The sequence below is a fragment of the Macaca fascicularis genome, chromosome 19, assembly GCF_037993035.2.
Source record: "Macaca fascicularis isolate 582-1 chromosome 19, T2T-MFA8v1.1".
NCBI lineage: Eukaryota > Metazoa > Chordata > Mammalia > Primates > Cercopithecidae > Macaca > Macaca fascicularis.
The window spans coordinates 44,294,978-44,311,103 of NC_088393.1; the positions used below are offsets into that span (position 1 = coordinate 44,294,978).

Genomic DNA, 16,126 nt, shown 5'->3' on the forward strand with positions numbered 1-16,126 from the left:
GGAGGCCGAGGTGGGTGGATCACAAGGTCAGGAGATGGAGACCATCCTGGCTAACACAGTGAAACCCCGTCTCTACTAAAAAAAAAATACAAATAATTAGCCAGGTGTGATGGCGGATGCCTGTAGTCCCAGTTACTGGGGAGGCTAAGGCAGGAGAATGGCGTGAACCTGGGAGGCAGAGCTTGCAGTGAGCCGAGGTCGCGCCACTGCACTCCAGCCTGGGCGACACAGAGAGACTCTGTCTCAAAAAACTAACTAACTAACTAACTAACTAACTAAATAAATAAATAAAACAAAATACAATGAGAAAAACAAACACTCCAAGCTAAAAAATCCAATAACTTAGAATAAATAAGCCAATTCCTCAAACATCACAAACTACCAAAACTCAAACCTTTGAAAATGGATAAGATGAACATCTTATAACCATTACATTAAGTTAAATTTATAATTTAAACGTTCCTGAAAAAGAAATCTCTAAGCCAGATAGTTTTGCCAGATAATTCTTCTTTTTTTTATTCTTTTTTTTTTTTTTTTTTGAGACGGAGTCTTGCTCTGTCCCCCAGGCTGGAGTGCGGTGGCCGGATCTCAGCTCACTGCAAGCTCCTCCTCTCGGGTTCACGCCATTCTCCTGCCTCAGCCTCCCGAGTAGCTGGGACTACAGGCACCCGCCACTTCGCCCGGCTAGTTTTTTGTATTTTTTAGTAGAGACGGGGTTTCACCGTGTTAGCCAGGATGGTCTCGATCTCCTGACCTCGTGATCCGCCCGTCTCGGCCTCCCAAAGTGCTGGGATTACAGGCGCGAGCCACCGCGCCCGGCCTCTTCTTTTTTTTATTCTTTTCAATTTTATTTATTTTTTCTTTTTGGGACACGATCTTGCTCTGTCATCCAGGCTGAAGAGCAGTGGTGTGACCATAGCTCACTGCAGCCTCGAACTCCTGGGCTCAAGCGATCCTCCTGCCTCAGCCTCCTGAGTAGCTGAGTCTACAGGCACATGCCAGCATACCCAGCTTTTACCAGAGAATTTATCGAACTTATAAAGAAGAATGTGTCATTTTTACATAATCTCTTCCAGAAAAGAGAAGAAACACTTCCAAACTAATATATGTGTGTGTGTGTGTGTGTGTGTGTGTGTGTGTGTGTGTGTGTGTGTGTGTGTATGGTTTTTTGTTTGTTTTTGTTTTTGTTTTTTTAAGACGGAGTCTTGCTCTGTCGCCCAGGCTGAAGTGCAGTGGTGCAAACTCGGTTCACTGCAAGTTCCGCCTCCCAGGTTCATGCCATTCTCCTGCCTCAGCCTCCGGAGTAGCTGGGACTACAGGCGCCCACCACCACGCTCAGCTAATTTTTTGTATTTGTAGTAGAGATGGGGTTTCACCATGTTAGCCAGGATGGTCTCAATCTCCTGACCTCGTGATCCGCCTGCCTCGGCCTCCCGAAGTGCTGAGATTATAGGCGTGAGCCACCGTGCCCAGCCCCAAACTAATATTCTTAAGTCTGGTATCACTCCAATGTCAAAATCAGACAAACACAGTAACAACAACAACAACAACAAAAAAACCACACACACACACACACAAAAAAAACCTAATATCTCTCATGAATTTAAATACAAACATTCCCAACAAAATGTCAGCAAATTGAATTCAAGAATCAGTAAAAAGGGGCCGGGCGCGGTGGCTCAAGCCTGTAATCCCAGCACTTTGGGAGGCCGAGACGGGCGGATCACGAGGTCAGGAGATCGAGACCATCCTGGTTAACACGGTGAAACCCCGTCTCTACTAAAAAATACAAAAAACTAGCCGGCCGAGGTGGCGGACGCCTGTAGTCCCAGCTACTCGGGAGGCGGAGGCAGGAGAATGGCGTGAACCCGGGTGGCGGAGCTTGCAGTGAGCTGAGATCCGGCCACTGCACTCCAGCCTGGGTGACAGCGCGAGACTCCGTCTCAAAAAAAAAAAAAAAAAAAAGAATCAGTAAAAAGTATCATGTACCACAATAAACTGGAATTTATGGGGGAACTCTTTGTACTGTATTTTCTAACTCCTTATGTATCTATAATAATTTCAAAATAAAAAATTGAAATATATATATTACTTAAAGAAAGATTATTTTCAAAACATACATAACATTTGGGAATAGACAAGACTGGAAGATCAGAGACTCATTGCACAATTGATGAGAGAGAATATAAATTGTAGTTGACCCTGAAACAACACAGGTTTGAACTGCGCAAGTCCACAGACACATGAATTTTTTTCAATAAAAGTTACACAGTGTGCATGCCTCTCCTGCCTCCCCTTCCACCTTCTCCACCTCTTCCACGTCTGCCACCTGAGCCTGCAAAACCAAACCTTCCTTTTCCTCCTACTCCTCAGTCTGCTCAATGTGAAGATGACAAAGATAAAAACCTTTACGATTATCCACTTTCGCTTCATGAATATTCAATATAAATATCTTCCTTTTGACTTTCTTAGTAACATTTTTCCTCTGGCTCACTTTTTTCTAAGAAAGAAAAAGTCATATGTATGAGCAGGTCTCTGAATTCAGGAGAGGGCATGAGCACAAAGGAAGAACTTGGAGAGAGAAATGTATTAAAGATACTTGTGATCATTAATATCTGAAAGTATTATTATTTTTTTTTGAGATGGAGTCTCGCTCTGTCACCCAGGCTGCAGTGCAGTGGTGCAGTCTCGGCTCACTGCAACCCCTGCCTCCCAGGTTCAAGCGATTCTCCTGCCTCAGCCTCCAGAATAGCTGGGACTACAGGCGCCAGCCACTATGCCTGGCTAATTTTTCTATTTTTAGTTGAGATGGCGTTTCACCATGTTGGCAAGGCTGGTCTTGAACTCCTGACCTCAGGTCATCCACCCATCTGGGCCTCCCAAAGTGATGGGATTACAGGCGTTAGCCACCACACCCAGCCTAAAAGTATGATTCTTAAAAGCCACTTTTAAAATTTATTCATTTAATTGTTTTCATAGATCACAATTTGTTTCTTTGTGATGTGTGTTGATTCTGTTTATGAGGCTTAGAACATCTCCATTTATTAAAAGGAAGGCTTATACACTGTTGGTGGGAGTGTAAATTAGTTCAGGCCTTGTGGAAGACAGTGTGGTGACTCCTCAAAGACCTAAAGACAGAAATACCATTTGACCCAGCAATCCTGTCACTGGGTATATACCCAAAGGAATATAAATCATTGTATTATAAAGACACATACCCACACATGTTCTCTGCAGCAGTATTCACAACAGCAAAGACACAGAATCAACCTAAATGCCCATCAGTGATAAACTGGATAAAGAAAATGTAGTGTATATATATACACCATGGAATACTATGCAGCCATAAAAGAGAATGAGATCATGTATTTTGCAGGAACGTGGATGGAGCTGGAGGTGATAATCCTTAGCAAACTAACACAGGAACAGAAACCAAATACCACATGTTCTCACTTATAAGTGGGAGCTAAATGATGAGAACACATGGACACAAAGAGGGGAACAACACACACTGGGGCCTTTTGGAAGGTGGAGGGTGAAAGGAGGAAAAGGATCAGAAAAAATAACTAATTGGTACTAGGCTTAATACCCGCGTGATGAAAGTCTATACAATAAACCCCCATGATACAAGTTAACCTATGTAACAAACCTGCCCTTGTACCTATACACTTAAAAGTTAAAACAAAAAGTTTCCTATATACCTGAAATGAATATGCATGCTCTAATCTTCTCTTCATCACACACTTGCATATTCATACCCTACACACACTGAACCCCCAGACCCCAAAACTCATGTCATCAAAAAATGTAATGGGGAATCAAGACAATGTCATGTTAGCCTGGAATGGAGTTTTGACACCTCACCAAATGATCTTACACAAACAGTTTGTCAGGAAGAAATCTCCTCATTCAAAGATAATAAACATCTGACGTACAAAGATGCTATGAGTAAAAAAAAAGAGGAGATTAAGAGGATTACACTAGAAATAAATTGACATACAACAGAAGAAATCATATCCTCCATGAATTCAAGGAATTCACTAAAACAATTAACTACTTATGGAAAAACAGACTAAGAAGATAGTGATATAAATTTCTGAAAAATAAATGAACAGAACTCAGTAAAAAAAAAAAAAGGCAACACAAAAATAAAAGTCTCCCTAAAAAAAAATAAAAAGACCCTGCAAAAACAAAAGGTGGCAAAGAGCAGATTAAGACAAGTAAGCAACATGAGATGGAAATAAAGTTTTTTTTAAAAGAAAAATAGAAAAAAAAAAATAAAAGGAGTTTAATAAAAACATCCAATGAACAAAAGAATACTTGAAGTGGCACTATAGAACTGTTATCATTATTCATAATACAAATTTAATAAATACTGTCTTAAAGAGTAGATTCAAATATTTAGTTCAAGAAGTTAACGTTATAAAGATGACACACACCAAAAAAAAAAAGAAATCCAAACATTCCAAATTACATGGAAGACACACAGAAACAAAGCACAAATATAGAGTATATAGTGAAAGATTTATAAAATAGCAACATCAGAAGCATGACATAAAATGCATCTTTCCAGAAAAAAAAAAAAAAAAAAAGCACAAGAACTCCAAAGGATGACATTAAAAAAATGACCAAAGGCATATCTGGAATTGCCAATATGCAATGCAGAAAAGAAATAAGAGCCTCCACCTTAATATTAGATAGGGCTGAATTGTAGGGGAAAAAATATTAAACAAGGACACAATGTGAAATGAGTTTCAGATGCTGTATTTACTATCAGTGCACCAAACTACATAGCATCAAAATTTATAAACAAAAACTATAGGAAAAAGGCTGTAATCCCAGCACTTTGGGAGGCCGAGGCGGGCGGACCACGACATCAGGAGATAAAACCATCCTGGCTACCACAGTGAAACTCCGTCTCTACTAAAAACACAAAAATTAGCCGGCCTCGTGGCAGGCGCCTGTAGTCCCAGCTACTCGGGAGGCTGAGGCAGGAGAATGGCGTGAACCCGGGAGGCGGAGCTTGCAGTGAGCCGAGATTGCACCACTGCACTCCAGCCTGGGCAACAGAGCAAGACTCCATCTCAAAAAAAAAAAAAGAAAAAGAAAAAGAAAAGAAAAAACCTATAGGAAAATATAGAAAGAAATACATTTGTGGTGGGAAACTTTAAATAATTTCTCTCAGTTCCATGAGACAAAGTAGAAAAAAATGAGTACTACTATAAAAACCTCATAGCTATATATCTTATTGATAAGCTATCAAATTTTTTTCAAGTGCCTATGCAACAATCCCAAAACTAAACAAAAAACAAACAAAAAAATACCCGTAATAATCTCTCTAAAAGTAAATTTCTCCAGTGCTGCAATCCTAATCTTATTAAAAGTAAAGTTTTTTGTTTTTGTTTTTGTTTTCAAGACACTGTCATCTAGGCTGGATGTAGTGGCAATGTCGTGGCTCACTGCAGCCTTGACAGGCTCACACAGTCCTCCAATCTCAGCCTCCCAAGTAGCAGGGATCACAGGCGTACTGCCACCACACTCAGTTAATTTTGGTTTTAGTTGTAGAGACAGGGTCTCACTATGTTGTGCAGGCTGGTCTCAAACTCATGGGCTCAAGCAATCCTCCCGCCTCAGTCTCCCAAAGCACTGGAATTACAAGCGTAAGCCACCACACCTGGCCAAAAGTAAAGTTAAAAAATGAAAATCTTAAAACCTAGAAGTAAAATGTGGTAAATGGTAATTAAAGATTTGGTGGGGTAGTGTTCTAGAAATTCATCCTTTTCAGCCAGGCGCGGTGGCTCACATCTGTAATCCCAGCACTTTGGGAGGCCTAGGCAGGTGGATCATGAGGTCGAAGTCGAGACCATCCTGGCCAACATGGTGAAACCCCATCTCTACTAAAAAAAATTACAAAAAACAAACCTGGCGCGGTGGCTCACGCCTGTAATCCCAGCACTTTGGGAGGCCAAGGTGGGTGGATCTCGAGGTCAGCAGATCGAGACCATCCTGACTAACATGGTGAAACCCCGTCTCTACTGAAAATACACAACATTAGCCAAGTGCAGTGGTGGGCGCCTGTAGTCCCAGCTACTTGGGTGGCTGAGGCAGGAGAATGGCGTGAACCCAGGAGGCAGAACTTGCAGTGAGCTAAGATCCTGCCACTGCACTCCAGCCTCGGCAACAGACTGAGACTCAGTCTCAAAAAAAAAAATTAGCTGGGCATGGTGGTGCGCGCCTTTGGCCCCAGCTACTTGGGAGGCTGAGGCAGGAGAATTGCTTGAACCCAGGAGGCGGAGGTTGCAGTGAGCCAAGATCGCCTCACTGCACTCTAGCCTGACTACAGAGCAAGACTATCTCTCAAAAAAAAAAAAAAGAAAAAAGAAAAAAGAAATTCATCTTTTTCATTTAGATTTTTTTATTCATTTGCATGAGATAAATTATTTTGCTAAATTATTTTAGTACAGTTTTGCTATATACCAGAGCTTCTGATATATAGATAGCATTTTTATTGTTTTTGAGATATTTTACAATTTTAGTTCTGACTTTGACTTTGGAGTGGGTTGCTGAGAAAATAGCAGTTGTTTCACTAGTCCCAGTAAAAACCTACTAGGCTATTGTTTTCTTCTACTCTTCAATGCAGTTAGTTAACATATTTGACTTCTGAATCTATCTTCATAATTTCCAGTTCTTTCAGGCATCAAGGTTAACACTGTAAACAAAATAAAACAAAAACCAAAAGCAAGGTTGAGAATAATTTTAGCTATTATTCTTTACCCAAAACTTCAGCATAATAACCAACTGTAAAAACGCATGACCTTTCCATTATTTTTTACTGTGTTGGAAATGCTGAATCAACATTTTAATTTCTTCAAGGACTTTGAACCATTTATTCCTACCAATTATATCTATTTTTTGTAAACTTTTATCCTTTTGTTTATACTTTCATATTTTTGGCATGACTTTATATAATATTCATTTATGATTGTCTGAATCTTAGATATGGAAGTAACTGTTTCTCCTGTTTTGTTACATTCTTTTTTTTTTTTAGTCTAACTCTGTCTTCCAGGCTGGAATGCAGTGGTAGATCTCGGCTCACTACAACCTCCGCCTCCCAGATTCAAGTGATTCTCCTGCCTCAGCCTCCCAAGTACGTGGGATTGCAGACCTGCACTGCGGTATACCCCACTAATTTTTATATTTTTAGTAGAGATAGGGTTTTGCCATGTTGGCTAGGCTGGTCTCGAACTCTTGGCCTCAAGAGATCCACCCACCTCAGCCTCCCAAAGTGTGAGCCACCATGCTGGCTCAGTCTTTTTTTTCTTTTGAGACGGAGTCTCGCTCTTGCTGTGTCGCCCAGGTTGGAGTGTAGGGGAGTGATCTCGGCTCACTACAATCTCTGCCTCCTGGGTTCAAGATATTCTCCTGCCTCAGCCTCCTGAGTAGCTGGGACTACAGGCGTGCACCACCACACCTGGCTAATTTTTGTAGTAGAGACGGAGTTTCACCATGTTGGCTAGGATGGTCTCGGTCTCCTGACCTCATGATCCACCCACCTTGGCCTCCCAAAGTGCTGGGATTACAGGTGTGAGCCACTGTGCCCAGCCACCCAGTCTTTGATTATGTAGATATTTACTCCTTTTTCTTGATTGTTAACACATAGAAGCAACTTGTGTTTCTGTCAAACTCATACCTTAGGTTTCTTTTTTTTTCCCCAAACGTCCAGGATTCCGAAAAGAAGCAATTAAATCTATAGTTTTTCCCCTCTATCCACAGGTTAGCCTTGGCACACAAACTTAGTTTATTTATTTATAAGACAGGGTCTCACTGTGTCACCTAGACTGGAGTACAGCGGCATGATCTTAGCTCACTGCAATCTCCACCTCCCAGGCTCAATCGATCCTCCCATGTCAGCCTCCCAAGTAGCTGGGACTACAGGCCTGCACCACCACACTTGGCTAATTTTTGTATTTTGTAGAGACGGGGTTTACCATGCTGCCCAGGCTGGTCTCGCACTCATGAGCTCAAGCAATTCACCCACTTCAGCCTCCCAAAGTGCTGGGATTACAGGCATGAGCCACCACACCCAGCTTACCACACAAACTTTAAAATGCACTACTTTATCCAAATGGCTTTTTTTTTTCGTTTGTTTGTTCATTTGTTTTTTGACACGGGGTCTCACTCTGTCGCCTGGGCTGGAGTGCAGTGGCACAATCTCGGCTCACTGCAACCTCTGCCTCCTGGGTTCAAGCAATTCTCCTGCCTCAGCCTCCCAAGTAGCTGGGATTACTGGTGCATGGAACCATACCCGGATAATTTTTTGTACCTTTAGTAGAGATGAGTTTCACCATGTTGGCCAGGCCGGTCTCAAACTCCTGACCTCGTGATCCACCCACCTCGGCTTCCCGAAGTGCTGGAGTTACAGGCGTGAGCCACTGCCCCAGGCCTTACTTTTTATTTCTAATTTAATGCTCTTAGAAAACAGAATCAAGGTTAGGCATGGTGGCTCATAACTGTAATCCCAGCACTTTGGGAGGCCGAGGTGCGTGGATCATGAGGTCAGGAGATGGAGACCATCCTGGCTAAAACAGTGAAACCCCATCTCTACTAAAATACAAAAAATTAGCTGGGCATGGTGGTGCACACCTGTAGTCCCAGGTACTTGGGAGGCTGAGGCAGGGGAATCGCTTGAACCTGGGAGGCCTAGGTTGCAGTGAGCTGAGATTGCGCCACTGCACTCCAGCCTGGCAACAGAGCAAGACTCCATCAAAAGAAAAAAAAAAAAAAAAAGAAAGAAAGAAAACAATCAGTATGATGATTTCTATTTGTCTGCCTTTAGAGTAGTGTACTAAAATGGCCAATAGTATATTTAATGATTTCTTTTTTTTTTTTTTTTTTTTGAGACGGAGTCTTGCTCTGTCGCCCAGGCTGGAGTGCAATGGCCGGATCTCAGCTCACTGCAAGCTCTGCCTCCCGGGTTTACGCCATTCTCCTGCCTCAGCCTCCCGAGTAGCTGGGACTACAGGCGCCCACCACATCGCCCGGCTAGTTTTTTGTATTTTTTAGTAGAGACGGGGTTTCACTGTGTTAGCCAGGATGGTCTCGATCTCCTGACCTCGTGATTCGCCCGTCTCGGCCTCCCAAAGTGCTGGGATTACAGGCTTGAGCCACCGCGCCCGGCATATTTAATGATTTCTGTTCATTTTTACTTAATGTAACTTAAGATACATTATTACTTTGATAACTTTTATTTGTATATTATTCCTTTTGTAAGTATGAACCATCCTCTTCATCACTTTAAGTGATTTTCACCTTAAATTCCTCATTCCTTTTGACCTATTCCTAAATTGCATCCCTAGCTTTCTTTTGGCTCATTCCTTTATTTTTAAATGAGGATAAAAGCAGCCCCTGACCGCTGAGAGTTAGCCTGGCACTATCAGTTAAACCTCAGTTTTGCTAGAAGCTAGCCTGGCAGGGGCCAGCTAACTCATGGTGTTCTCCATGGCGCTACACAAAAATAATCTCTTGGGGCCGGGCGCGGTGGCTCAAGCCTGTAATCCCAGCACTTTGGGAGGCTGAGACGGGTGGATCACGAGGTCAGGAGATCGAGACCATCCTGGCTAACCCGGTGAAACCCCGTCTCTACTAAAAAATACAAAAAAACTAGCCGGGCAAGGTGGCGGGCGCCTGTAGTCCCAGCTGCTCGGGAGGCTGAGGCAGGAGAATGACGTGAACCCGGGAGGGGGAGCTTGCAGTGAGCTGAGATCCGGCCACTGCACTCCAGCCTGGGCGACAGAGCAAGACTCCGTCTCAAAAAAAAAAACAAAAAACAAAAAAAAAATCTCTTGGAACACCAACAGCAAACAAGACCAATCTCTAACCACCATGGTAGAAGACAAAATCAAGAACACTCTGTCATTGTACTTGAGCACAGGCAAAAATGAAATCATCTTCAAACCACAAAAGTAAAAGTCTCCTTACTCTGCCTAAGAAAAGTGACTGCCAATTATACCTTTACCAATTACAACTTTTGCTTCAATCTACCCTTCGTATCTTCTAGATATCTTCTAGATAAAAATGATTAAGATACCCAATTATAAAATTTCCCAAAAAGAACAGAAGTACAGGTTCAGTGAAATTCAGCTAAGATTCTTATTATCTGTGACTAAAACCCTGAAATGAAATTCTACTATGACTTATACATGCAACAGAAAGACATAAGAATGTCTACTGCTACATAGTTCATAATATAATCTGTATTTTACCAAACAAATATTTAAAAAGCAATGTGTGAAAATTTAGTCTACTATGGCACCTTTTGTGAAATAGAAAAAAATGTGTAGCTGGTTTTACTTGTTTACAAAACTAAGCAATCAAAGAAAAAGAATAAAACTGGTCCTTTATGTTGAGAAACATGGGGGTAGGTGGGGAACAGAGGTAGGTCAACCACACATTCATGTTTCCCCTGAATTTGTTTCCTATAACACTTTCTTTTTTTTTTTATTTTTATTTTTGAGACAGAGTCTTGCTCTGTCGCCCAGGCTGGAGTACAGCGGCCAGATCTCAGCTCACTGCAAGCTCCGCCTCCCAGGTTCACGCCATTGTCCTGCCTCAGCCTCCTGAGTAGCTGGGACTACAGGCGCCCGTCTCCTTGCCCGGCTAGGTTTTTGTATTTTTTAGTAGAGATGGGGTTTCACCGCGTTAGCCAGGATGGTCTCGATCTCCTGACCTGGTGATCCGCCCGCCTCGGCCTCCCAAAGTGCTGGGATTACAGGTGTGAGCCACTGCGCCCAGCCTCCTATAACACTTTTCAGGGTGTGTTGCCTTTAAATATATTTCTAATGGCTTTTAATTTTTATTTTTTACTATTATTCCCATTTTACCAACAATATTTTTGAACTAAGTGTATATGTTCCCTTTCAAAAAACTAAACTTTCCTAATACACTATCACAATATCTCCAGAGGTATAAGAAATAAAATTATACTCATGAAATAAGAACAAGATGCTAATCAAAAAGAATATTTAGAAAATAAATTACAGTTAGGCCGGGCGCGGTGGCTCAAGCCTGTAATCCCAGCACTTTGGGAGGCCGAGGCGGGTGGATCACGAGGTCAGGAGATCGAGACTATCCTGGCTAACATGGTGAAACCCCGTCTCTACTAAAAATACAAAAAAAAAACTAGCCGGGCGTGGTGGCGGGCGCCTGTAGTCTCAGCTACTTGGGAGGCTGAGGCGGGAGAATGGCGTGAACCCGGGAGGCGGAGCTTGCAGTGAGCCGAGATCACATGCCACTGCACTCCAGCCTGGGCGACAGAGCGAGACTCCGTCTCAAAAAAAAAATAAATAAAATAAAGAAAATAAATTACAGTTATTAAAAATTAAAACGTTGAATTAAAATGTTGATACTGGTAATGAGAAACTCAAAAGAAGAGCTGGAAGGTAAATGTGACAAAGCTTCCTGAAAAAGAGAGCAGCAAAGAAACAGAAAACAGTAGAGGGAAAAAAAAAAAAGGAGAACCAATATCCAAAAAACAGATATTAAAAAAAAAAGAAAAAGAAAATATTTGTGTTTGAGGAGGCAGTTTCGGAAGAAACAGAGAAATACTTTGAAAATCCCACAGAAAAGTGACTTCTAACCAGGAAAATCTATCCACAGCCCAAAGATCAATGTAGTGTGATGACAAAATAAACAACAGTTTTTCTTGACAATGCACCTCTCCACTGTCACACAGGTGGCCTCCAGAGATGAAGACATTACCCACGTGTTGCTCATTCTCAACAGGAAGATCAAGATTTGTTTCAGGAGCAGCAGGTCTTAGAGTCCAGCTGCTTCCTGTGGCCCAGCTGCCTCCCTCAGTCATGAGGTTCTAGTGACAGATCAGAGCTTTCTACTCCTGGACTGAATTTCCACCCCCTGGGACTCCTCTTCCTCACCTCACAGGAGCTTCCATGATCCTCTGGAGCCAGGGCTGAGGATTTCTGAGATGAGGTCCAATGAGCTGGCATGGCCACACTGGGTCTCAACCCTTTTCCTCTAGGGTGTGTGAAGCTTGGCAGTCATCTGTGAACTCAAGCAGAGCTGCTCTGAAGAGGTAGGCTGGAGTCTAGAGGAAGATCTGGCCCAGGAGCTCCACAGAGACACCCAGAAATCTGGAAAGACAATGTTCCCATAGTTAGTCATTTAATATTCACCACATAAGCACTTCCTGGATACATCAAGGTGCAGGTCCCTGAGCTAAAAACCAAAGCAGTGGTTCTCAAACAGGTACGCATTCAAGTTACGTGGAGGACCTGTTAAATGAAACACAGTTAAAAATTCTCAGCCCTACTCCACAGTTTCTGATTCAGTAGGTCAAAAGTAGAACCCAAGAAGTTTCATTTCTAACTGGTGCCCAAGAAACACTGATGCTGTCAGTACAGGGACCACACTTTGAGAAGCAGCGCTGTGGAGAACATAAAATTTAACAAAATCTGTGATAGGTATTAGTTACAGTGAAATATGGGAAAAGTCACGAGAGACAGAGTAACATCACTGCAGATTTTTTGAACTGCAGCTCTACCACTTTTCACCTATGAGAACAGAAGTTTCTTCACTCTTTTTTGAGACGGAGTCGCTCTCTGTTGCCAGGCTGGAGTGCAGTGGTGCCATCTCGGCTCACTACAACCTCCACCTCCCAGGTTCAAGCAATTCTCCTGCCTCAGCCTCCCGAGTAGCTGGGATTACAGGCATGTGCCACCACGCCCAGCTAATTTTTGGTAAAGACGAGGTTTCACCATGTTGGCCAGGATGGTCTCGATCTCCTGACCTCATGATCCGCTCACCTCGGCCTCCCAAAGTGCTGAGATTACAGGCATGAGCCACCGTGCCCAGCCATTTCTTCACTTTTAATTTCAGAAATGAGGATGAAAATGCTGATCTCAAAGTTACAAAAATTAAATGAGATAATACTGTAGAGTGCTCAACACCTCCCTGGCACACAAAAATCATACAATACATATCAGCGATTACCATGCATTATCAGATATTAAAACAATATAAAAACAATGTAATAAAAACAAGTAAAACAATAAATATACCAGACAATATTGATCTATGTATGTGACAAAAGTGGTATTCAAATGAGTGTGCATAAGACATTCATTGCATAAATGGCAGTGATATAACTGGCCGGCCACCTGGAAAAAAACAAACTAGATCTCCATCACACACTATTCACTGTAAGCAAATGCCAGCAGGACTGATCACTTAATTACGTGTATTTGTGAAATCCCAAAGATTATTGAAATAAATTTTAGAAGTATATATGTGTATAACACTGTCGTGGGCTGGGAGGGATCTTACTACACGTAAGAGGAAACACAGATGCTATAGCAGAAAAATCAGATAATTTTGATTAGATATTTCCTAATTTTATGTTAAAATATACCACAAAAAAAAGTAGGACAATAGATATGAAAATTCACAGAAAAGGAAACAAATGGCAATTAACCAAAAAGATGCCAACTTTAGTAACTGGAAAATGCATCGGAGCAATTAGATATAATTTTCCCTCAAAATTTTAAAAACTTTTAAAATGCAACAATATCCATTGCTGAAAAAGCATTTGGGAAAATGAGTTATTTTATAAATTGTTGGTAGAGCTTGAATTGTTATATTTTGAGCTACTTAGTCATATCTATAACGTATTAAAAATGCACAGAGGCCGGGCGCGGTGGCTCATGCCCGTAATCCCAGCACTCTGGGAGGCCGAGGCAGGTGGATCACTTGAGGTCAGGAGTTTGAGACTAGCCTGGCCAAAATGGTGAATCCCCGTCTCTGCTAAAAAATACAAAAAATTAGCTGGGCATGGTGGCACGCGCCTGTAATCCCAGCTACTCTGGAAGCTGAGGCAGGAGAATCGCTTGAACCTACTAGGCAGAGGTTGCAGTGAGCTGAGATCGCGCCACTGCACTCCAACCTGGGCGACAGAGCGAGACTCCATCTCAAAATAAATAAATAAATAAATAAATAAATAAATAAATAAAGTGCACACAATTGTTCCTAATAATATAATTTCACATATATAAAGCAGAAAAAGAAGGAAGGACAAATGGACAAAGAACCTTTCCAGAGTGACTACTTTACCTTCCTCTAATTAATTAAGCAGACAATCTGTGAGGAGACAGATATATTTTTTGAATATATGCTTAATTAATATCTATCACAATACAATCAGAGAACATAGTACACCGTTTTTATGTAATAGATGTGACATTCATGAAAACTGTCCACGAACTAGGTCATAAGGCAACTTTTCAATTTGAGCATTAAACAGACATTACTTAAAACAAAAAAGGAACTTCTAAATAACTCATGGATCAAAGAAAAAAAAAACACTTAGATTTGAACCATTTTTTATACAAAGAGTCACCAAAACTTGAGAATTTTTATATTAAAGAAGGGACTGAAAATTAAAACGCTGAACTTTCAACTCAGGTTAGAAAGCAAGCTGATTACAGTACTCACCGATCACCATAGCTGACCCTACAGGCTCTGTCACTGACGACAGACTCCCATCACTGACCCCCAAACCTCAATCACTCATCCCCAAGAGCCCCATCAATGACCCGAGAAATCCGTCACAATCAACAACGGACGCCACAGAACCCCATCACCGAACCCTCAAAACAATCTCTAACTCCACAGGCAACCTCGACACCCCCTATTACTGGCTCCACAGAAACCCCAGTCGTGACCAACCAAAATCACCTCAAAGATTTCTCGGTATTGGGATATGAAAATACTCCTGACACCAGCGGCAAAAAAGCCTTGGAGAACCGCTTCCACTTCCGGTCCGACTTCTAGCACCTCCCCTTTGGAGGCTGTTGATATGGCGCATGCTCTGAATAAACTTGGAAGCCAATTTCAGCGAACAGTCAACAGGGCGCAGACACAGCGCACAGTTTCCGTAACGTGGCGCTGTACGGCAGAGAACATGGCCGCGCCCTTGTGGTATTTATTCGTGTGGGCCCCCATCTTGGAAGCATATCCGTTCCGTAGAACAGAGGAATTGGCCGCCGGCAGGGTTTCCTAGAGCTAGGCAGGTATAGTTTACATAGGACGCTGGAGTGTGACTCTTGTCTGACTAGGCTTCTACTCTGGAGGCGAAAGTTACTGGAAATGTGGGTCTGGCGCTGTATGTTGTATTTAGAAAAGCTAAGTTACCCTTCTGAATACAGGACACTGAGGATAATAATTACCTGCTGGAAGAAACCACCAGGGAAAAATCACCAAGAGAAGAGGATCCTGGGAGAAACCACAGGCAGATGATAGGAGGAATCAGGATAGTACAGTCCACTTTTTAGAGATGCCATTCAGGGAAAAGGTGGAAAGGTCACTATGGGAGTCATCTTTTGAGTGAAACCACCCTGAAAGTCTGAGAGACATGTGAATGAGTAGTAGGCTGCCGGAAGGGTGGTACAACTTTTAATGGGAGAAACCACTGTTGGAAATAGGGTAGAAATCCGAGAGTATTAATACAATCCTCTCCTGGGAGATACCACCAGAGGAGGGAGGAGAAGTCCAGGCGTCCACTTCTGAAGGGCTGAGTCGGGTGGGAAGGTGAATAGAGATAACTACCTCAAGTGCAACTATAGTAGGCAGCAATAATAACAACACTAATAGTCTTTAGTATGGCCAACGTGTGACTAAAAGCACCTAAAGAAAACTGTTTTCATTTACCTTGAAGTTAAAATATAATTAATAACAATCGCCTTACCATGTCAATGAAGCTTTTTAAATGCAGTCTCTGACTTTTAGCTTCTCCTCTGTGGAAATTCTGAAGCTGCTTAACACCTCTTTACTCCCGTTTTTGGAGGATGTGGATGAGGAGTTGTAAAGATATAATTCCTTTCACTTGGTGAACTCCTAAACATTATTCACAGCTCAGCTTCTGACAGGAAGTTCTACCTGACAGTGGTGGGAAGTTATCTACCCAATGTGTTCAGTTCCAGCAGGTGGGAAACTTGTTTTCAGGGAACTGAACCTACACTCATGTGGGCATGCTGGATGCCTTCAGACCAGTTATGTCTGTCTCTGGGACTCGGCTTAAAAATATGTTTAGAGAATTAGACTCTGCTGATCTCAG

General features: G+C 42.2%; 1 protein-coding gene across 1 annotated transcript in view; it reads right to left on the reverse strand.

Moving 5' to 3' along the window:
* LOC101925277 (uncharacterized) overlaps nucleotides 1-14,845 on the reverse strand; it is a 29,099-nt gene extending 14,254 nt beyond the window's left edge. The window contains exons 1-2 of the mRNA XM_005589032.5: nucleotides 14,749-14,845; nucleotides 11,934-12,149 (exon numbers count right to left, since the gene is read on the reverse strand). Of these exons, the coding sequence (XP_005589089.4) occupies nucleotides 11,934-12,005 (72 nt within the window). The 5' untranslated portion in view covers nucleotides 12,006-12,149; nucleotides 14,749-14,845. The remainder of the gene's footprint in view (nucleotides 1-11,933; nucleotides 12,150-14,748) is intronic.
* Between the last annotated feature and the right edge of the window lie 1,281 nt (nucleotides 14,846-16,126).